Source organism: Myotis yumanensis, unplaced genomic scaffold (genome assembly GCF_028538775.1).
Source record: "Myotis yumanensis isolate MYYU_CA2020_CCGP unplaced genomic scaffold, mMyoYum1.0.hap1 SCAF_10, whole genome shotgun sequence".
NCBI lineage: Eukaryota > Metazoa > Chordata > Mammalia > Chiroptera > Vespertilionidae > Myotis > Myotis yumanensis.
This window is the reverse complement of record NW_027223761.1, coordinates 25,640,967-25,665,986: the sequence shown is the minus strand read 5'-3', so window position 1 is coordinate 25,665,986 and position 25,020 is coordinate 25,640,967. Positions and strand designations below refer to the sequence as shown.

Here is a 25,020-nt window from a genome sequence, read left to right as displayed (position 1 = left end):
AGTAGTATGATGATTGCACCTACCTTCAATTCTAATTTATGACACAGCATTCCCGAAGGAGTAATACCAGTACTTTTAAGAAATTCGATGGGAAATTTTTCCTTTTGAAAGGCATTAACCCTTGAATCTAGTGTTATTGTTGATTACACTGTAGTCTCTAAATCTTAATGCAATATCCATTTCCCAGCCTTTTTCACCATGTGGGAAAAGAATAGGATACGTCATTGCATCTAATGTAGGAAACAATACTGATTTGTTTCATTTTAGTGGCATTCGGATTATTGGGATCTGGTTTGCAATGAATGAGCAAGTCCCTTTCTAAATGAGGTCCTCCATCTTTCTTTCTGAATATGACAGCAACTTCGGTTACACGGGGATAATTATATCTACCCGGATCACTATTATGATCACATGTAATCGCCATTGTTACTTCCATGTGACGCCGAAGCTTTCTTTCAGCTTCAGAATGTCAACAAAAAAACCAAAGTCACGATTGACAGTGACAGATCAAAGCACAAGCGTGCGATTGGTGCCAGCAAGAGCTTTATACTTATTGCGCATGTGCAAGTCAACTTAGCTTTTTATAGATACAGGACAAACTTGCTTAATTAGACCTGCTTTCTGATGTAGCTAAAGATTTTTACAACACAGCAATAAATATCAACAGGAAGCACGTTATTATTATAGATCACACAGGGAGAACAGAGGGTAAAATATTTAACTGCAGCAGTGTTTGACTATATTCTGTGCAGTGAGAAAACCTGAAGTCATTTTCAAGGACCACCATTTCTTACTTCTTTTCAGTCGGGTCAAGTTTCTAAGCTTTCTAAATCTCCGTTTTCCGGCTAATGAAAAGAAAATAGGATTCCACCGAGTCTCCTATCTACTGCCTACTCCAGGACTTATCTGAGGATCAAATGAGATGAGGCACAGGAAAATGCTTCACAGATATTTGGTTGCAGTGTAAAGTGTTTCCACCTAAGGCTAGTCGTCGCTAGGGACAGGAAGCCAGGTGTTGCTACTTGACATCATTACCCCAATGGTCAGACACTTAGCATATTAGCCTTTTATATAGATAGATACCCTTGCCTGAAATTCTGTCACATCTGTCATCCTGACATATTTTTTTTTTGTCTTGGCCATTGCTATATATTTATATTTCTTCACAAGTCTAGTAATAGTTGGATATTAGATAATGTGGGTTTTACATACATTCACCTTATATATTTCAAATGAATGTTAAAATAGCATGCTTTTAATACACTTAGGATAAGTTTAGCTCAGAGTCAAGTCCAGGTAAATTTCTGGTGATCCAGAGGAGCAGATATTCATTTATCATATTAAGAATATATATAAATAGTTAACAGAGAAGTTATCCAATGGTTATTCCAAAATCAACTAGGGTCTTTTGATTTTTTTCCTTTGAAATTTTCTATAGGAGTTTTCCTTTGTGTTATTGAAGCATTTTACCAATAGTGATCCACAGATTATTATATTAGGAGACAATATTTTAAACAGACAATATAAGTGACCAAAGTCTTTGAAAAAATGCTATGTATGATTGGCATCTTCTTAGAGATTCACAAAGCACTTCTTCATATTGCGGATTTTAAGAAGTGTTGCTTTAAAGAAACAACTTGATTAATTTCATTCTCTTAGAGTGACAAATATTATAGTCCCTGATGACCCCAAATAAATGTTGCTCATTCAAAAAAAATAGCATGACATTCTCTAGTATAATCTGGGGAAGGAAATGTGAACCCTTTAATAATGCTGAGCAAAATCTAATATACAAAGGCAGGTTGAATTATTGATTAGGATTTTTATATGGCTCTTAGAAGAAGTTCACTTGGCATTATGGTACTTATCTCTTACCCTGTACTTAATGAAATTGAACAAGTTGTATATAGGAAAAATATTTATTAACATTGGAGAATAAGCCACTTTTTCATTGAGCTAGCATTGATTGAACATTTCACACTGGGCTATGTGTGAAAATAAAAAACATGTTATCAAGACTATATCTTTTCACTGAAAAATGTAGGATCCAACAAGCCCTATCACAGCATGGACCAATTTTTTCTTTTCACCCCAGTCTCCTCTCTATATAGCACACTATTTACAATCTGTAACCTGACTGATGAAAATTTAGCAACTATTGAACGCCCACCATGTCCCAGGGATTATATATTATTTGATCCTCATAAAAACACACAAAAAAACATACTTTATTATTTGCATTTTACTCTTAGAAATTAAATCCAAATTCAAGCATAATGTAAAGTAGCTGGACCTGAAATACAATCCCAAGCCTAGTGTATTAGACAACTCAGGATGGTGTAACAAAATGCTATAGACTGGATGGCAAAAGCAACAAAGAGTTATTTTCTCACAGTTCTCGGGGCAAGACGTCTCAGATCAAGATCCAGCAGAATCGCATTCTGGCACAGGCTTTCTTTCTGCATGGCCGAGCAGCAGCCTTCTCGCTGTGAGCTCACATGGCCTTTCCTTGGGGTGTGCATGTATTTAGAGAAAAATAGCTCTTCTTCTAATAAGGTTACCAATCCTATTGGAGTAGGACTTCACCCTTATGACCTCATTTAACCTTAATTACCTTCTATAAACTCCATCTCCAGATACATTCAGAATGTTAAGTCTTTAACATATAAAATTCGGGGGAGCACAGTTCAGTCCATCACACCCACCTTATTGTTTTGGGAGTTTTCTATTTTCTTACACTAATAAATTTTAAACACTAAACACTATTTTAAACACTAAAGATCAGAGACCCAAATTTTCATTACCTAGAATATTGAGGCTGAAGCAATTCTACCAACGTGTTAAATAGGCCTGATTATTAAGTAAGTTTTAATAATTGTGAATGTCTATAATTTTAGCTAAAGATTTACTTGGCTGAAGAGTTACAATAAACACATTTCCATGATTCTTGTGTTGTTTTTTAAATTTTGTGAAGGTTTGTATTACTTTTGACTAAGTGAGAACTTAGATGAGGTGAACTAGATACCAATTCTTTTAACAGCCTGACCTTGAGTACTGTACCTGAAACAAAAGACAAAGGATAATTATTTTGTGTTCTATTAGTTACTTTTCTATTCAAGGAAAATAGCTAAAGATTGTTTTTATTAGACCTTAATTAGACCTGCTTATATATTTAACATCAAATGTTGTTTAAAAATAAAATTAAATAGTAAAGCCTTCTGGGAAATATGTCATTTTCAGAATCTTGGAAGCAAACAGGGCTTTAGAAATGCCTGGTCCATTATCTATCTGCCACTCTGCCCACCTCTCCCATGACGTACATTATCAGTTACATAACCTATTCCTGATTTGGTATTCTCATTTGCAAAGTAAAAACTATTGTATAATGTAGCTGCACAGGTGTTCGTTTCTCACATTGGTCACTGAACACCAAGGATGAAAACTAGGTATCTTTTCTCCCCAACTTTTCTCATACAACATGGTCTCTAAATTAGGATGATTTCAGTATTCCATTGTCTTCATTACATGCCTTAGAATTTCAGGAGAGTCTTGCCTAAGTAAATGTCTTCATTGTTTACTATAGGAGTTTTCCCCAAATTAGGATGGATCCTTTTAAAAAAGTCCAGCAATTCTCTAGTAGAGAGCCTTACCAAGTAGTGTGTGAACTAAGGTTCTTCTGAAACTGATACCTCAAAACCCTCACTTTGATGTTCACACCAATACTAATCTTTCGAGAAAGAAAAGCATAAGCAGCTTCACAGAATATCAGCATCAGACAAGGCCATTCTATGACCACCATGGGTCAGCACAGAATCAGAACAAATTATAAAGAGTCTGTAAAGAGACACAAGCAGAATGAGGCCCCAGAGCAGGAGGGCGGAGGGTGGAGCTGCCTCCACTGGCCCTGCCCCCTCCCAGCCAGGAAAGAGGAAGAGGGAGAGAGGGAGGCAGGGAGGCCTAGAGGACTGTTGAGAAAGACAAAGAGGGACAGAGGCTGGGATCGAGAGATGGAAACAAAACAGACTGGGCCTGAAGAGGCCTGGATGGAAGGGAGGCCTGTGGGGGCATGAAACTGAAATGTTTCACCAACCCCTCCCCAACTCACGTGTGGTGCTCAGAAATGAGCAGGGGAGCCAAAGCTACAGGCAGGAAAGGAGAAGGGTGCCCTCCCCTCTGTAGACCCCCAGTATCTTCAAACTCCCTCCCAAAGGTGTCCCAAGTCCCTCTTCCTCTCCACACTGCAGCGGCAGTGAGTCCTGGGTCACCATGGCCCCCACAGAGAGGCACCAGGAGAGACAGTGCCCAGCACTCACACTCACTCACAACCGCACATGCACACACACATCCCATGCCCACCAGCTCACAGCCTTTTCTCCTTTTCTTTCCCTTCCTCCAAGCTCATTCTCAGAGCCTCTCTCAGAACCCCCAGGGTGGGCAGAGGGTGGAGCTGCCCCACTGGCCCCGCCCCTTCCCTGCCTGGAAAGAGGAAGAGGGAGAAAGGGAGGCAGGGAGGCCTGGAGGACTGCTGAGAAAAACAGAGAGAGACAGAGACTGGGAGAGACTGGGATGGAGAGATGGAAACAAAATAACAATATTAAAATATTTCCTCTAATTAATTCCCTTTTAATGTGCATGAATTTTGTTCACTGGGCCACTAGTTTAAGTATAATAGATTAAGGTATCTTCAGAATTTATTCTTAAAATTTCTGGTGTGAGATTGTTTGTTTAGGGCAATGTATAGTTTTTGAGGACACAGCTCAAATTCCTAGAATTTGCTTTTTTCCACATGGCATTCTGAGTGAGCTAAATTGTCATGTCATGTGCATTTTTAAAACCATTTGATGGTTTTAAGTTGCATTTAAAATGCAATCTCATTTCTTACCTTGGCCTATAAGACCCTAACTGATATGGCACCTACTTATCTGTCAACTCTAATCTCTTGACACCTTTCATGAGTTTAGCCCAGTTGGCCTGCTATTCCTGTCTAATACATGTAAAATTTAGCCCTGCCTTAGGCATTGGCATTCACTACTTCCTCTACATGGAAATGTCTTCAAAATTTTGCATGGATCTTCATCATTCAGTAGACTTTTCTGGCTGCTATATAGTACCACTAAGCAAACATCACTTTGGACATTTTGCTCCATTAACATATCTTGCTACTTATTTCAGTTTTTGTTTTGTTTTTTAAATCTCAAACACATTTATAAAAATACAAAATTATATAATCAGTTTTTTTCCTATTTTTCAATTTTTTTTTATTAATTAAAGTATTTATCAGTTTTCTTGTGTAGTCACAAATTCAGGTAATATAGCAGTTGGATCAAATTTACCAAATCATGCATCGAAAAAAATCAATTAAAGATCAAAGTTAACATTTGTTATTATCTTAAAACTAGAGGCCTGTTGCATGAAATTTGTGCATGGGGAGCATGTGTCCCTCAGCCCTGCCTGCACCCTCTCCAATCTGGGACCCCACCGGGATCGGGCCAAAAGAGGCAGTCAGACATCCCTTTCACAATCCAAGACTGCTGGCTCCCAACCGCTCGCCTGCCTGCCTGCCTATTGCCCCTAACCACTCCCCTGCTGGCCCGATTGCCCCCAACTGTCCTTCCCTGCAGACCTGGTCCCCCCCAACTTTCCTCCCCTGAAGGCCTGGTCCCCCCCAACTGTCCTCCCCTGCAGACTTGGTCCCCCCCCCAACTCTCCTCCCGTGCAAGCCTGGTCCCCCCAACTGTCCTCCCCTGCAGGCCTGGTCCCTCCCAACATCCCTCCCCTGCTGGCCATCTTGTGGCCACATGGGGGTGGCCATCTTGTGTGTTGTAGTGATGGTCAATTTGCATATTATCTCTTTATTATATAGGATAAGATTGACTCAACAATTAAACAAACCAGAGCATTGGAATTGTTATGCCATATGTAAGAGTTGCCATGGAAAGAAAAGCTAGAGTAACTGGTATTTGCAAACGAACAAAATTTGGTGCAGAAAATAAAATCCTACTGTTCTAGGACTACTTATTTTCTGATGTGGGGCAGGTTGTGTGGTGTATGTATGGATAATATCTCTGAACTTCCTCTGAACTTTCCATTAGATGTGGGTGATGGTAATGTCTTGTACATATTTCACTCACAGAAAATAATAGATTCAAAATGATAAATATTACTTATATAAATTGCAAAGTACTGTAAAAATATATTAGTTATTAGTGATTTTAACTGGTGTTGCAAAACCCATTTCATAAAGATAAAGGATGTTGAGAGGTAAAAGCAAGGAGTGTGTCCAAAATAAAACCAGCCCCAGGCTTCAAAATTATGACTTTGTAAAAGGGCAAAAAGGACTATAACTGACTGAGAGATGTGATATGTGATTTGGAAGTGAAGAATACTTCATGTATAATGATGCTCTAAAGTTCATTTTAGAGCATGATGATGACAGTGATATGAACCACAATTTTTGAATACTTAATACTATTTGAAAAACAATTTTTATTTGCTTAATATGTATCATTTTACTTAATCCTCACAATAAACTGCTGGGGTCCAGCCCCAGCGGGTCCAGGGTTTCCCAAAGGTGTGGACGGAGTTGGCGAAGGATGTTTTACACAGAGACAGCATTCAGAACTCTCTAGCTTTCCTCAGTCTCCGTGGATCTTCACTGTGCCTGGTTGAGGCCACAGAGAGAGATCCCAAGGCAAGCTGAGCCTTTATTTTATAGAGAGAGGTAAACAAGGTAGTGGTTTCTATAGTTACACAGTTCTTGTGAATTTCACTTGTTTTGACCATAGTTACACTTCCTGCACTTCCCTCAGCCCATTAGCTTCCCAGATAAGATCTAGAGAGCCTCATAAGGTCAAGCCTAATTATGCTAAGAGAACTGTGCCCTCTAAGCTGGGAATTGTTTGTGACTTTGCCCACAGGTCAGTCTGAGGCTTAACCCTATATCAGCTCCCCACATCTCACCCTTCTTTTATTTTTTAAGCTACTATAATGAGAGTTTTTACACTACCATAATGACAGTAAAACTTAAGCATCAAACTTGAGCATCAAGAAAAAAACTCTGGCTATTAAAACAATAACAAAACAATGCCAAGGCAAAACCCAAAACATTTTAAAACTTATGCATAACATTTCAAGAACAAAAAATGTTTTAAGTCCAAATTTCAACGTCCAACAGTTCTGAGTCCAAGTTTCAATGTCCGACAGTTCCTATGTGTACATGTCAGCAATGATATTTCAGTTCTGGATGGTGGACAAATGGTGGCAATGCAGGTCCGACCCTCTCTGGTTTGATCCTGGGCAACCTGCAGCGACACACAGCTGCTGACTGCTAGCATGGCAAAGCGTCGTCAGCGTCCTCCATCTCTGGATTGTTTTTCCTCTTGTCTTCATGGCTGGAGCATTCCTGATAATTCCTCTCTGTTGCAGGAATCCACATGGTCTTGAAGTTGTTTTCTGAAAATATACAAACATATTCTCGACCGAAGGTTAATAAAGGGAATTTTACTTGGGGTCCTTTTTATATTTGCCCAAATGATTTTTCTTTGGCTTATTTTGATACCATGTGTGTTTTCCTGGGTGTCTTGCTGTTAGCATTATAAATGAAAAAAATTTTTCTAGATGTAATGTAGTTACAGGATATTTTTCCTTACATGGTATTTTTCCACTATCTCCCCCTTTTTTATTTAGTCTAGATAACTTTAAATTTTAATGTTTTTGCACAAAAATATGACTGTTTTAGGTTCATTGCATGTTAATCAATTTTTCCATGAAATGAAAATTTTGGTTAATACTTCTTGAGCCAATTTTAATTAATCTGAAAACCTAACTGCTATTTTACTGTCAAATTTAATACTTTAAAAACAATCTTTGTTTACACTGTAAATATTAATGGAAAGGATTATTTTGCATCCTTGAGAAAGCCCTGAGCATTCCTGGTGTTAGGCTGGATGTAGATATAGGGTAGCTGTTGTCAGCCAAGTCTCTGTTGTCTGGGTACTGATCTCAGCTGGGCCAAGTCTCTTTCTGTTACCTGGGTCCCGATCTGGGCTGGGCATGGGAAGTAAGAAGCAGCCATGGGGACAGGAGACCTTCCTCAGAAGGGGCGAGTGTTCAAGCCCCTGCACAATTGGGGGGGTGAGGATCTGTGCCCCACCTCTGTTGACCCCCAAGTTCTCTTCTGCTGGCCCCTCTGTGACTGTGCCTGTCTTAGGTTGTTCCTCCTTGAGGAATCTTACCTGTCGTTGACTAACCAGCCATCCTCCGGGGCCAAGCAGGGTGATGTGAGGTTCAGTTCTGTCTCCTTGGTAGCCTATGCCCCTCTGGCCTCCATGCCCAGCAACTGCCTTTGGATCCCCTCGCCTGCTGGCAGGGCCCCGGCATTGATCATGGGGAACCCAGGTTTCTTCTCCAGAGAGGGCCCAGCTTACGCCATTGGGCAAGAGACAGATCCATGGTACCAGCCTTTCATGATCCCAGCTTGAACGGAGAGCTTGGATAACAACTGTAGACAATTGGAATCCTCTTGGCAAAAAAAGGTCAAGAGAGGTCAATATAGAATGCTTAAGTGCCTTCCCAGGAGGGAATAAATCCCCGCAATGTCCTTAAAACATTCAAAGAATTAATTTGTAAGTTTGTTTGGGATAAATGCACAATATACTGTTGTAAAGCATCAAAAATTAAGAATAAAACTTGTAGAATAATACCATGTAAGAATATTCTTTGCTCTAGGTCATGACAACTTAATTTTAAACTGGCTGTCTCAAGGTTTGGAATGAGGAACCTAGTTAGCAAAAACAAAAAAGCAATTTACAGAAGCAGAGACAGCATGCTGTGCAAATTACAGTTTTGGGTAAACACATTATCTAGAGTCCTTGGGTAACCTAGGTTAAATTTAGGCATGTTATCTAAATTTACAGTTTTGGGTCTCCAGAACACTGAGTTGACACACTAACTGGAGCCCTCTGACCTTGGGATAGCTGTGCTGTCCTTCCAGGTAAAGGAAAAATGTGCCTTCTAAGACCAGTATGAAAAGTTATAGTTTTTACCTGAATTAATTGTTACCATACTTCACTTTACCATGCCCCAGGTGGTCTCTGGGCTGTTGGTTGTCTGGTTTGTCTTCCTCCTGCTGGGTTATACTTGGAGAAATTCAATTTAAAAAGAAATCTTTTTCTTTTACAAAAAGTAACCTATAGGGTTACTTCCTGGATATTGACTGATAGTGCCGCAAGGCCATATATTACAAGTCAAAGTCATGAAACATTTATGGTGACTGTACTTTCAGATTTGGTATTTTAACAGCAAATCATTAGATTATTCTATAAATATTAGTGGAAAATATTTCAAAATTTTAAAATTTCTTTTTTTTATTAAATTTAAAATAATATTTTTAAACAGCATTCCCTTTTGGCTTATTTGCATATACAGAGGGACCATGGGAAGCCTTCAGTAACTTTTTTAGAAGAATTTTACTTTACTAGGATTCAATTGCTTACAAAGATTAGTAAATTTAGTAACGTTTTATTCTGATACAGGAGGTGCAAACGCTGCCCCACCTCCAGCCTAATTTAAAATGCAGCTGTGTGGAGCTTTTGTTATTATAAATTACATCCTAAAATTCTGCTGCTGTATTTTAAGAAATATCAAACAAAATAACTTGTTTTGCCCTTTCTTAGAAGCAAAAACTTAAAATATATTTAATAATTTATATTTGATAAAGCTTTCCATGTGATTTCAAGTATATTAAATTGGCTTTATTAAAAAATCCTTTAAGAAGAGAGAATAAATTTTTGAAAACATTTCAGGGTCCGTGAAATGTCTCAAAGTCATTCCTTGGTTATGGTTTTGAAATTCAACTTGAAAGACCATCAAATATATATGTGTATATATGATTTAAAGATTACATACCTTTTATAATTATTAAGAGATATCAATTAAATTCAAACTGACCTTTGTATTTAAAAATTTCGGTTGGGATTACAGAATTTATCCTCTTTTTTCAATTAGACAAATGTTGAAATTTTACTATAATTATATGATTTCTCCCAATTTATTTAACCAGAACTTTAATCTCTTAGATGGCAAGTTAAATATTTAGCATTTCTCAATCAGTAACATTTTTAAGAATAAACTTCAAAAATGCAAGACATAATCAATAGATTTAATTCTGTCCTCTAGATTTTTCATGAGGGAAATTTAGATTAATATTTTAGCATTTTGTTATTTTAGAATATCTAATTCAATTTAGCAAACTCCCAAAGCCTTGGGCTGCCATTGACTGGAAACAGGTAACCATTAAAATGCAAATTAGTTACATTCTTTCTACCAAGGATGGGAATCGGGGAAGCAAGCCTCTCTTTAGAAGTTTCCACTGGCAGGAAATTTTTGGCCTACCTGCTTGTCTGTTGCGGGGAGGGAGGCTAGCCCTTCCTCCATCAGAAATTGCCTTGGGCATACATACTCCTCTGTATTCACAACTTCCCACTTCAACCCCAAAAGCCGCAGCTTCACATTTCTACCGTGAATTGGCTCCACCCCTGAGCCTCAGCACCTCAAAACAAAACCCCAATTTTGAGCCAAATTGTTAATTTTACCTTTTGTGTCAAGAGCTAACTTTGATATGTTAAAAACTAAGTAAAATCCACTTACTCAATCCAAAACAGGCATTAAAAAGAAAAACCCCAAATGCTCTCTTGTATCCATTTTAAGAGTAGGATTGGTGCTTTCCACTATTACCTGAGTCCTGATCTATCACCCCAGGGAGAGCTTGCCAATCCTGCACTTTCCCAGGGTGGAAAGGCTGCAGTGGGGTTAAAGATAAGGCTCCTTGGGCCTACCTTCTCCCATGCCTCTACATTTACCTTTCCGGCACCTTTCCTTCCTCAGAAAAGCATGGACATGTTAAAAGATCAATATGGAGTCTTTTTTTCTTCTAGACTCAGTACGGCACATCTTCTCATTCTAAAGATCAATACAGAGTCTTCTTTCTTCTAGACTCAGTATGGCACATCTTCTCAATCTAAGTTCTGTACTATCCACCCAATTACCCTACTTATCCTCTATAGGGGGGTCTGCAGCACCCTACGGTGGAGTCCTATCCGTCCCGAGTGTGGGGGTTCTCAATGTGTGTGTGGGGGCTTACCTAGGGGAATCCTGTTCGGGCGCCATATGCTGGGGTCCAGCCCCAGTGGGTCCAGGGGTTCCCAAAGGTGTGGACGGAGTCGGCGAAGGATGTTTTACACAGAGACAGCGTTCAGAACTCTCCAGCTTTCCTCAGTCTCCGTGGATCTTCACTGTGCCTGGTTGAGGCCACAGAGAGAGATCCCAAGGCAAGCTGAGCCTTTATTTTATAGAGAGAGGTAAACAAGGTAGTGGTTTCTATAGTTACACTCCCCACAATAAACAGATGAGTAGGTAGTGCTAGTATTAAAATCCTCCAGTACAGATGATAAAGGTAACTAACTTTACCATATTGACAAAATTTATAACAGCAAAGATTCTAATCCAGGCAATTAGATTCCAAAGTCTATGCTGTCAACCGCTATACCAGCTTTCTTTTGATTAGTGTTGCAAAATGTCTCTTTTCACTCTTTAATTCACAAGCTTCCTTTGTGAACTTATGTCTTAAGTATCTCTTGCCAGTAAGATAGACTTGGATTTATTTTTGTCTAATTTAAGCTTGATATCTTCACTTGGGACTTTATTTTAAATTTATGGCCATATTTGGAATTATTTCAATCATCTAATTTTATTTAAATTTATTCTGCATTTTCAATAGCCTATCTGTTCCCTTTCCTGGCTTTATTTAAAAAATAAAATTGAGTCTGGCTGGTGTTGCTCAGTGGTTGAACATTGACCCATGCACCAAGAGGTCATCAGTTAGATTCCTGTCAGGGCACATGCCTGGGTTGCGGGTTTGATCCACAATAGGGGGCGTGCAGGAGGCAGCTGGTGAAGTTGATGCATAGATAGTTTTATCTCTCTCCTTCCCCCTTCCTTTCTCTCTAAAATAAATAAAACCATATTAAAAAATAAACTTGAGATACCATATGTAAAGTGGCATTTCCAACATTAAATGCATGGCCTATTGATTTTTAATCCTATATAATGAAAGTCTAATATGCTAAGTGTCTGGTTATCCTGTCAGCTGTTCAACCAATCAAAGCGTAATATGCTAATGATATGCTAAGGCTGCTCAACCTCCTGCTGTGATGTGAACTGACCACCAGAGGGCAGACGCTCTGACTGCTAGGTTAGCTTGCTGCTGGTGTCCAGCTGATCAGGACTGAATGAGATGGGCGGGACATACCCTGGAGCCCTCCAGGGGTCCCTCCCCGGCTGGCGAACCTCCCACGTCCCTCCCTGGCCCTAATTGTGCACTGGTGGGGTTCCTTAGCCTGGCCTGCACCCTCTCATAATCCAGGATCCCTTGGGGGATGTCGGAGAGCCAGTTTTGGCTCAATCCTGAAGGCCAGGCCAAGGGACCCCACTGGTGCATGAATTCGTGCACCAAGGCTTCTCGTGTACCTATAAAATTATGTAATTACAACCAAATTAAGACACAATATATTTATCTGTGTCATGGTTAAATTTGTGCAAACCTGATTGGGCCACAGGGTGTCCAGATAATTGGTAAAATGTTATTCTGAGTGTATCTGTGAAGGTATTTTTGGATGAGACTGAATTTTGAATTTGTGGACTGTTTAAAGCAGATTTTCCTCCCCAGTGTAGGTGGGCCTCATCCAATCAAGGACTGGGTGAGGGAGAATTTGTTCCCTCCTCTCTGCCTACCTTCAAGCTGGGACACCAGTTGTTTTCAGACTTTGGACTCAGACTATATAGAACTCACACCATTGGCCCTCCTGATTCTTAGACCTTTGGACTCAGATTGGAACTATATTATCATCTCTTTTGGGTATCCAGCTTGCTGTTGCAGATCTTGGGACTTAACCTCCATAATCATGTGAACCAATCCCTTATAGTAAATTTCTCTCTTTTTCTCCTTTATGTTTTCTGTTCACTCTTTCTCTCTGTGTGTGTGTGTATATATATATATATATAAATACATAAGGAAATATATATGTACACACACACTTGTATATATGTGCATATATGAGCACACACACATGTATGTATACATGTGTACATGTATATATAAGTGTATGTGCGATTGTGTATGTCCTGTTGGTTTTGTTTCTCTGGAGAATCCTGATTAACACACTTTGACTTTTTTGTTTTGCTGTTTAACTCATTTTTTAATTGTTAATTTAACTGTCATATTATTGCCATCGATTTAGTAAGCATTTGTATGTAGAATGGAGGAAATTACTTTTATTTCAGGAACCAAATAGATTAGTGTATACATGTTTTACTTATTAAAAGATTCCATAGCAAAGAGATTTTGCTGTTCTCATTTTTTTTTAGTTCCTGCATAAATAACTGGCCTATATTTAATTTTAATTGAATAAAATGTCTAGAGTGAGAAGGCAACCTTGGCTGAATGTTACATTTAATTGCTAGGAGACCAGTCGTTTTGTGATGTCACAGCAACTCAGGTTGAGGACCATTGTGATGGTGTGAGCAGTTCACTTGTTAGGCCTGCCAAGACAGCCTTTGAAGCCGCAGTGTTCAAAATTATGCAGATGTGCAAGGCAGGTGAATGAAAGTTTGAGATGGCCCATGTTTCTTCAGAAATTCAAATTGTTTCTCTTAAAGATGGATCAAATGATTCAGAAACCTCCATTAGATCTGCATTGTGTGATCACACATACCCTGGGGACTTGGAATTGAGGTCTATGATTGAAGAAAGTGCCTTTCAGGCTTTATGTGAAGAAACCTTAATAAAAAGACTGAGTTACTCATTTTGTGCCTCCAAACCAGATGAAGATTATGATTTTCATTCTATGACCTTTCCCAGAAAACTGTGGAAAATAGTTGAGAGCGATCAATTTAAGTCTATTTGGTGGGATGAGAATGGAACTTCTGTAGTGATTAATGAAGACCTCTTTAAGAAAGAAGTTTTGGAAAGAAAGGCCCCTTTCAGAATATTTAAAACTGATAGTATGAAAAGTTTACTTCGCCAACTTAACCTTTATGGATTTAGTAAAATGAGACAGAATTTTCAAAGATCTGCTTCTCTAGCTGACTTTCTGGCAGAAGAGAAAGAAGTCTCTGTTTTAAACAAGGTACTCAGAAATTTTCAGTTACAATTTATATAGGGAATATATATGTAAGATTTTATTTGTACATCAATATGTTAATATACATAAGCTAAAATAAAATTTTTAAAAGTATATTAAAACTGTTAAAATATTTTTTTTACAAATCTAAGAGAGTTTGGACGTAAACATTCAGGATTATAAGAAATTTTGCTTGTAACTTTTAAACTTATCAAATGAACTCTATTTAAATAAAGGCCCTGAAACCATTTGAAGTGGTACTCAGTTACTGAAATAATAAGTAAACTTTGAAATATATTACCAGTGTACATGTATTACTTGATGACATTAACTTTGTGTGATAAAACTGAAATTACATTTTATGGACTAGGCTTGTTACATCCTCATATATTGGTTTTACACTAAAATAACTTTTTCTTTTGGTTTTAGTTACAGCTCTTTCATAATCCTCATTTTAAACGAGACTGTCCCCAACTTCTAGTAAGAATGAAAAGAAGAATTGGAATTAAAAATGCTTCTCCAGGATCTTCATTATTTCGAGAAGTCAACTAGGAGCACTTTGGAGCAGAGGGTCATGTGGCTAACATGCTTCCTTCTAAGTAAACAATATTAATTAACTGTTTTAAAAAATCATGGCTGTAAAGAAAAAAAGAGAAACTATTTTAAATGATTTTTGAAATAGTCCAGGATGAATCAAATGAGGGCCTAAATAAGGATGGCATAAGAGGATATATACAAATAAAACATAGAAAAGGTAAATACAGTGTACAAAGTAATTACTTTAGCATTTTCTCAATTACATTCTTTTAGGTATTGTAAAGCTTAAGTACTTGTATTGGCAGAAATTTTCTTCCTTAAAAATATTTTATCCTTGCATACTCGGACAACCCCAGTAACCATGATCACCATCATATATTTACTGAAATAATAAATATGACATGATGTAGTAATAGATTTCATTACTGCTAGGAGGTGGTGGTATTTTACAAATATTATAGAGGTATTTTTTTTGTTCTGTCCTCAAAGTTTTTTGCTTATTTACGCATTAAAATGTCCACATTTTAAATTTTCCGATGCACATTTGTATGTTGCTTCATGTGCCATCCAAATACAGGCTTAATTCTTTATCCTGGCTTCTGATTTCTTTTAGATTCTGATCCCAGAATCTCAGCATGAAATAACAAGGCACTTGAAAATCTCATATCTGTTTATTTTAGAAGTTCGTGTCTTCTCATCCATTGTCCATCTGGTACTGCATTCAGACAAGCTATTCTCAGCCATACAATCTCAATTTCACAACTTTGCTCCAGCATCCTTTCTGGCATTAGATGACCTTCTCTTCACCTATTAAGGTTACTAATTTCCCATTCTGAAAATAGATATAACTTCTTCCTGATGTTTCCTGTCTGTGTTTTCTTTCTTTAAAAAATTGTCTTTATTGTTGAAAGTATTACAGATGTCCCCTTTCTTCCCCTCATTAACCCTCTCCTCCCCGCTCCTGCCCCCTCCCCAGGCCTTCATTACCCTATTGTCTGTATCCATGGGTTATGTATATATGCATATAAGTTCTTTGATTACTCTATTCCCACCCACCTCACGCCCCTGCCCTTTTACCTCAGAGATTTGTCAGTCTGTTGCATGCTTTCATGTCCCTGGATCTATTTTGTTTGTCAGTTTATTTTGTTCATTAGATTTTGCACATGTGAGTTCATGTGACATTTGTCTTTCTCTGACTGGATTATTTTTCTTAGCATAATCTTCAGGTCCCTCCATGTTGTCTCAAAGGATAATAGATCCTTCTTTTTTTACAGCTGCATAGTATTACATTGTGTAAATGTACCACAGGTTTTTTATTCAATTATCTACTTACTAGAGGCCCTGCTCATGAAATTTGTGCACGGGTGGGGTCCCTAGGTCTGGCCAGTGATCAAGGCCAATCTGTGGGGTGACCAGTGGGGCAATCAGGGTGCCCCTGCTGACACCCACCTTGGCTAGCCTGGAGTCTGCAGGCGGGGGGCAGCTCCTTTGTTGAGCATATGCCCCTTGTTTTACATATTAGCCTTTTATTATATAGAATGGGCACTTGAACTGTTTGCAGATCTTAGCTATTATAGATAGTGCTGCTATGAACATAGGGGTGCATATATTCTTTCCAATTGGTGTTTCAGGCTTCTTAGGATATATTCCTAAGTGAAATCACTGGGTCAAATGGCAGTTCCATTTTTAATTTTTTGAGGAAATGCCACACTGTTTTACATCGTGGTTTTACCAGTTTGCATTCCCACCAACACTATATTAGGGCTGCTGCTTTTCCACATCCTCGCTGGCACTTGTTGTTAATGATAGCCATTCTGGCAGGTGTGACATGGTCCTGCATTGTCATTTAAATTTGCATCTCTCTGATAATTAGTGACTTTGCATTTTGTCTCTTGGCTATTTGTATGTCCTCTTTGGAGAAGTGTCTATTCAGTTTTGGAAGCTGGTATTTTTTTAGGAATTTGTCCATGTCATCTAGGTTGTCCAGTTTTTTGGCATATAGTTTGTTTATAGTATTTTCTTACAATCCTTTGTATTTCTATGGTGTCAGTTGTTACTTCACCACTTTTGTTTCGATTTTATTTATTTGAGTCCCCTCTCTTTGTTTTTTGATAGGTCTGGCTACAGGTTCATCAATCTTGTTTATCTTTTAAAGAATCAGCTCCTGGTTTCATTGATCTTTTATATTGTTTTTTTAGTCTCTGTGTCATTTATTTCTGCTCTAATCTTTATTACTTCCTTCCTTCTACTTACTCTGGGCTTTTCTTGTACTCTTTCTAGTTCTTTAAGTTGTAAGGTCAGATAATTTATCAGCAATTTTTCTTGTTTCTTGAGGTAGGCCTATAGGGCTATGAACTTCCCTCTCAGAACTGTTTTTGCTGTGTCCATAGATTTTGGGTTGCTGTGTGTTCATTTGTGTCATTCATTTCATTTGTTTCATTCATTTCTATTTTGTCAGGAAGTTTTTTTTTATTTCTTCCTTGATCTCATCAGTAACACTGGTAACCTGTTTATTGTTCAATAACATGCTATTTAGCCTCCATGTGATTGAATGTTTTTGGTGTTTTTATTGTAGTTGATTTTTAGTTTCATGCCATGGTGACCTGAGAAAATGATTGATATAATTTCAGTCTTCTTGAATTTGTAGAGACTTAGTTTTGTCCTAATATGGGGTCTATCTTTGTGAATGACCTATGAGAACTTGAGAAGAATGTATATTCTATAGATTTGGGGTAAGATATTTTTTAAATATCAATTAATTCCATCTGACCTAGTGTGTCATTTAGGATCACTGTTTCCTTCTTAATTTTTGGTCTAGAAGATCTAGCTCTTGAAGTCACTGGGGGTGTAAAAGGCCCCTACTATGACTGCATTGTTGACAGTTTCTCCCTTAAAGTCCTCCAGAAATTATTTTATATTTGGGTGTTCTATATTGGGTGCATATATATATTGGGTGTTTACCAGCGTTATATTCTCTTGCTGTATAGATCCATCCAGTATTAGGTAATGTGACCTTCATTGTCTTTTGTTAGGCCTTCATTTTGAAGTCTATTTTTTCAGATGTATTTGCACTAAGTTCCTTATAGTTATCTTTAAGTTATGTGAGCATTCTTATAACCATTACTTTGAACTCTATATCTGATAAATTGCTTGTCTCCATTTCATTTAGCTCTTTTTCTGTAGATTCCACCAGTTCTTTCATTTGGGGGTCTGTTTCTTTGCCTTTTTTTCTGTTTCTTTGTTTCTGTGTTGGAGAAGACTGGTATGTCTTCCAGTCTTGGTGGAATGACCTTCCTGTGGGACTTAGTGGTGCACTCTCTTTGATATTCTGAGCTGGGTGATCTAGGAATGACCCTTGTGTGGGTAATGGGTTTTGAATTTGGGTCCTTACTGCTGTTGTTCCATTTTTGGATGAGCTCAGCCCTCAGTTGACTGTGAGTCTCAATCCTGACCACATATGCCAACTGTTATACCTGTGCTGACAGAACAAAAAAAGACAAAACCAGATCAAATAAAAACACAAAGGAAAAACAATAGCAAATGTAAAAACATACATACAAAGAGAAACACCAAAAGGCCATAACAGCCTCAACCCAAAGACTAAAAATCAAACAAACAAAAACTGGCACACACACACATACACACAAGAATACTAGAATACACAATACTAGAAGAATTAGAGGGAAAAAAAGAAGAAAAAACTAAAACAAACTATGAAAGCAAAGCATGAAGAGACTGGAAATAAGTAAATATAAAAATAAAAGAATGAATGAAATAATTTTAAAAAATAATACTCAATAAAATAAAATAGAAAGGAAAAAGAAAAATGGGAAAAGAAAAAAAATTGAATTATAAATTAAAAAAAAGAGAAGGGGAATGAAAAAAATTTAGAATAAAATAAAAGTTAGGAATTAGAAAATACAGGAAAAAAGAGAGCAGAGAGAGAAAGAAAATCTAACCCAAACCCAAAAAAAAAAGGAAAATAAAAAAGAAACACAATAACAAAAACAATACCCTTTGGGTTTGCTATTTGTGGAACTCACTGGATTTTACTTCGATGCTGTTAGATCTGGCCCCTTGGTGTGTGGGTCCAGGGCCTCCTGGGCTATTCTTTGGTGCAGGCCCATGTGAGTCGCTGTGTCTGTCAGACCTTGGGCAGCCTAGCTGAAGCCCTGCATGGTGGGTCCCCAAGTATTCCAGTGGGGGGTGCATAGCCAAGAGTGGGGGCTCCCTAGCCAAGAGTCTGGGTCTGCTTTGGGCTAGCCCCTTGAATATATTTGTTCTGGACTGCTTCCTTTCCCCCCAAAACTGAGGTCTGCAGGGTATCTGGTCCTGGTCAGGATGGTTTCAACACATTTGGGTTGGGCGTGGTGCTCATAGCTTGTTCGGAGGGGCAGGCGGGGTGTTTCCTAACAATGTCTCAGCTCTGTCTGCGTCACTGGCATCCCCAAGTCCCCACTTGTAGTAGTCAGATATTTAAACAAAACAAGTAAAACAAACAAACAAACAAACAAACAACAACAAACAAACAAAAAAAACCCCGCCCTGCTTGGCTGCCTAATCTTTCAGCTCTCATTGGTCTGGGCTTCCGCTCAGGCTTCCACCTGGTCAGATGTCCAGGCACCACCAGACCCAACTGCTTCCTGCATTTTCGTAGCCCAGAGCCTTTCCACAAGGTGTAGGAGAGGATCATGCCTCTTTCCCAGGACAATCAGACTGGCCCCCATCCTGCTCTTTGCCCAAAGTTCTTTTGGAGAATAATCAACCCCTCAGATTCACTGTTGGGTGGTCTGCTCAGACCCCTCTGCCCGTCCAGAGTTGTGCTGAGCGCCCCCTCCTGCAGACACCAATCCTAGCGGACTTCACAGGCTGGTCTTTGAACCCAGCACTCGCTTTTTGCTTGGAGTGAGGCCGTCTGAATTCCCCCGGTGGACTGAATTACCACTGATTGATTCTCAATGTCAATGTCCGGTGCAACGTGGGCTCCCCTTCCCTTGTCTGTTGCTCTGGTTTGGGTATCCCTGTGTATGGCTGAGACCCCACGCTCTCAGAGGCAGGAACTGTGCTTCCAGCGAGGTGTTCAGCTGCACCTCTAGGCTCACCCACTCTATGCCTATCCTGTTCTCTCCACACTTCATGCTAGGAATATTTCCAATCAGCTTTTTTCAGCTGGTCTTTGAAGTCCAAGAGTTGGGAGCAGGTGGGTGGGACTGCCTTAGACTATAGCCATTTTCCCCCCATCCACTTTGACTTTTTGAGTTTTTATTTAGTATTTTTTCTTTAATTTTTTTATAGTTATAGACTATTTTTATGTCATTAGTGATATTCTTAAGTTTTAATCTTACTACATAATTTTTGTTTCGTTCAAATCCATATCTTTCTGATACCAGAAAGGGAACTCTTAACCCATATGTTTCATTCCATCCCGATGGCTATAAAGGCAATGCAGAGAATACAAATTACTCTAAAGAGAATCTCACATCAGAGTGAACTTTGTATGTGAATGAAGTGCTGCAGTTGTGCTGACTTCAGAGGAAAGGATGGGCTGCAGGAAAGGGATTGAGGAAGAAGGTCTTGCATATCATGTGGGGATGCATGTGGGGAAGGAATAGGACTGAAACCACAGGATCATCTCTTTTTTTTTTTTTAGGAATTTGTAGCACAAACCCAGAGTAATTTCTTAATAGTTAACTTGGTTCCCAAGTAAACACTTTTATGCACTTTGCTATCTTTAGTTTTGCTACATTGTAAAAAATATTATTCAACTTAATTAGTCTTTTTGGAGACAAGAGGGATCTTAATTTATGCTAACATGGAAAATTATCATCAAAGAAAAGACATGAAAATGCACAAAGGTCATCAGCATTAAATATATTTGAACAAATGAAGGTAGTTTTATATTTCTGCTGTGAAGCTTCTCAGATTGTGAAGAGAAGTGCATAGAAAGACAAATTAATCATTCTCAATCAAAGCCATGTAACTCAGTAAATAATTTACTCTTTTAAGGAATAATTGCAATATTTTGGCATTTTGGATTTTATATGTAATAAAAAGTATTTATTTGGGAGTTGAATTGTTGAACACTTAGAGAAAAGGAGAATTCTATATGACTTAGGCTAATATATGTGAAGTTTATGTTTAAAAGGGTAAACTATTTAGTAAATCACTTTTTAGCTATGATCTGAGAGTTTTCTCTATTATCTTTCATAGTTTAATCATAAAAAAACTCTTAATTACCACTTTTGAAAATAGAAAAAAAGTCCCTAGGAAAAAAATAGCCAATTTCTTCAGCTACAGCTTAATTTATGCTCTTTAGAAATATTTGTCTTTAAGTTCTTAACTAAGTTATAAAATATTTTTGGATTAATACACCTCTACTGAGCTCCTTGAATTAAAAAAAAAAATTCTTCTAATTATTTTCACCTCTTATCTTCATAAATAACAGTAAAATATTTATTAATTACTTTGTGCCAGCCATAGTTCTAACTTGTTTAATTATCATGGTGATTCAATTGGGATGTACTCTATATAGATAAGAACTGAGGCACCATTAATAAACTGGGGCACAGTTAATAAAATTAATAAATGGATAAACCACTGATAAAATTTTAAAAGTAGTGTTGGAATATGTTTCTAAAAAGTTGTTGTGAACATTAAGCTAGCTAATTGATTAAAAAATTTTTTGTACACTATAAAATTCTAACCACACATAAGCAGTTTATCTTTACTAGTAGTAATTATAAAGTATTGGTGAAACTAGTTATATCAGTAGCTTTTCAACAATTAACACAAAAGTGCATAATTTTGTATACAGACCTTTTGTTCTGCTTTATTTTAACCAGAGAATAACTTCAATTTTACTGCCAACAGTAGATTCTTTTCATAGTTTATAGTGTAGTTGTTACAGTTTTGACAAGGTCACGGTTCTGCTGTGAAGTGTCTAGAAGAAAATAGTGTGACGAAAATAGCTTTTCAGTGCTCCTCAGAATGGATGAATTTGAACCACAGACCTCTTTATGGTCCAAAATAAAAAGACTTCATCAATTGAATTGATTGGGAGTCTATTTTCCTCAAATAGCTGCTCTTTGTAAAGGCTCCTATAACTTCCTGGCCCTGACCATTACTGACATTCAGACTTTGACATACTTGAAAAGAAAAGCACCATGTAACCAGGGAATAAAGTGCCCTTTAGTGCACACGTAGCGCTCATATTTCTTCACCTCTCATCTCCCAGATGGTCATGCATTTTATTTTAACAGGGTACCACTTTACAATAAATGGCCAGCTAGTTAATCAGAAAGCAGAAATATGGTTGTTCACCAAAATCACTGCAGTTACACTCAGATACCATCAGAGAATGTCTTGAAATATGCAGGTGTGGTGGTAGTTATTTTAAGTGGTACATAAAGGTCAAATGTATTCTTTATTTAATTTGTGCAAGAGTAGGCCTTCCTTCCCCCGGCTGCTGGCACTGGCTTCCCTCTGGCACCCGGGACCTGGGCTTCCCTCGCAGCCCCAACTTCATCCAGAAGGTCGTCCGGAAGGACATCCAGAAGGATGTCCGGTCTAATTAGCATATTATGCTTTTATTAGTATAGATGTTTGAATTACTAATTCTTGAGCCTCCTTAACCAAAGGTGAAAAGGTCCGTACAGATTTGTCAGGTCCAATCATCTACAAGGATATGTAACACAGCTAACTTATTGCCTTTAGTACTAAGCGTGATTTACTTTAGAGACAGGAGATTTATTTTTTTATCCCACTGTGTATCAAGGCAAGATGATTGTTCATTATTCAGTACAATCTACCAGTTGCTTATTAATCCTTAACTTCACTGAGGCTAATCAAGTTTTACAAATATTTTAGTGCAAACAAGATTAACTCATCATCTTTCTAATGTGACAATTTTTAATGTCAGTACTTATAAATTAATGAATTTATGTAAGCCAAGAACTAACATCCTCCTTTAGACTAGAAACACATTGTTTCATCTTGGTCTGAAATCTTTTCAAGACTCGTGCCAGTTTGGGTCTTTCATGAAGCAGACACCACTGTGGATTTAAAAGTACAAAAGATTTATAGGCGGTAACACCTGTGAAAGATAGAGGAAGCAAGAGCAGGCTGAAGATCTCAGAAAACTGCCGATGCGACAGCTCTGAAAGACCTCGGGGAGGAAGGAAGGCTGGTTAGACTGTCCTCACCATGCAGTGCAGCTAGGAGGACATTACAGCCACCCCGGTGGGGACATCTAGCAAACACTGCCCATAGAGGAATCTCACTTTGGGGCAGAACTAGAGCCCACAGTTCCTCCAGGCACACTTGTGGTAGGCAGCATAATGACCCCAAATATACTCACATCTTAATTCCCCAAACCAGTGAATATGTCATGTTACATAGTAAAGAGAAGTTAAGATTACAGATGGAATTAAACTTCTTCCTAATCAGCTAACTTTAAAATAAGGACAATAATTTAGATTTTCCAGGCATACACACAATGTAATCTTCATTGTCCTTAAAAAGTGGAGACTCTGCACTTTCTCATACACGTTGTAATATAAAGATATGTGAAGCTCTTTGATAATATAAGATCACAGATAAATTAGGGTTGTCTCATGGCACATTGTTTGTTTATATGCTCATGTCCATCTAAACTTTTATGTCTGTAAAAGTGAACTTTTTAAAGTTATCCTAAGTAATAAGTAACGTAGTCCTTAGAAAAATTTGACATCTGAATAAACTTTCCATTTTGTTATATTAGCAATAATATAATCTGTTTTGCTCAACAGTGTAATCTCAGTGCCTAGAAAAATGTCTGATATATATTAAGCACTCAATAAATAATGTGTAAATACATTAATGTTTTAAATGCAATAACTGCAAATATTTGAAATAGAGTTCTGGGAAAGGACAGAAAGATAAAATGTTAAAAAGAATTGACATCTTAGTATGAGCAACTTTGAAAGTACTTTATTTCTAAAATTGAAGGACCTAACAAAGTCAGACTCATGAAACCTCTGTATGGGTAATTCATAAAGAGGTTTCATGAGTCCCAAAGAGTCAACATCTGGTTCTAAGGCTGCGTTGGGTCATGAATATCATCCAGGAGATGAGAGGCAGAAAATAGCTTTGAAAATGTGTGTCTCATGCCCCAGGCTGGTTCTGGTAAAAAGGAGCTGACGGTGACAGGTCTTTTCCCTTCCTTGTGGGCTGAACTTCATTGGTTATTTTGCATCGGTCGAGTCCTGCCGTTACCAACTTTCTTCCTCATTTTAAACTCACTCCATGGATCTGTAGACATGCAGTTATGGATAATCAAAATGACCCTTCACTCTTGAAATACCTTAAATTACATATTTCAGAGAACTCATGGCATGATCATCTTTTTCTAGTCTCTACAGGTCAGCTTCATAACTATGTACTACTCCCATTACTCTGGAATCGAGGTAAAGTTTTACAGAGTTAGATTAAAGATCCTGCACATGATACTCCTGTTATCACAGTTGTGACCTATATCCCTCCCTTTGGTCTGGGCAAACTATTTTGACTAATAAAATGCTGAGGAAGAAAGGCCATGTGAGTTTAGGGACTAGGCATTAAGGAACTGTTAGATTCCATCTCCTTTCTGGGGGCACTGTCTGGGAGAACTGACCTACCAGGTAAGAAATGCACCTGGCCTGAGAAAAGCAAGTGTGGGCACTCTAACTGAGAGATCCAGTTGAGCCCATCCTTCCAGCCATCCCCAAATAAACGGATAAAGCCACTTGGATGCTCCAGATAATCCTGTTTTCGAGCTGACTAAAAACTGTAATCAAAATCATATGTGGGAGAAGAATCATCTAGCAGAGCCCTGACTGAATTTATTTTCTTTTTCTTTAAAGACTTATTTTTTGGAGCAGCTTTACGTTTACAAAACAAATGAGATGAAGGTACAGAGATTTCCCGAATACTCTCTGTCCCCCATATATGCATAGCATCACCCAATATTAACATCACTCCCCAAAATTTTTATTTTTTTTACAAAAACCTATATTGACATTATTATCTAAAATTCATAATTTACCTTAGAGCTCAATTTTACCTGTCCTCACACTAGTTCCTGTTGTAGTTTTAGCTTATGAGTCTCTGCTCTGGTAAGCGGTGTCTCCATGTACTCGCCTGTCTTTCCAGTTTTGGGGCAGTGGTTTGGCTTGTGTATTCTCCTCTCTACGGATCCAAGAAGATTTGTTGATCTTCCAGTCTGTTCATCTTTTTACTTGTTATGATGGAGTGGCAGCCTGCCAGCTCTTTACATGGGGAGGTGTAAACT

The 25,020-nt window shown here is 38.0% G+C and overlaps 1 protein-coding gene across 1 annotated transcript; it reads left to right on the top strand.

Moving 5' to 3' along the window:
* Positions 1–13,670: 13,670 nt before the first annotated feature.
* On the top strand, positions 13,671–14,780 carry LOC139018342 (heat shock transcription factor, Y-linked-like). Its single transcript, XM_070426979.1, is given in 2 exon segments — positions 13,671–14,183; positions 14,607–14,780. Coding segments are annotated over 2 exon segments (687 nt in total).
* The last annotated feature ends 10,240 nt before the right edge of the window (positions 14,781–25,020 follow it).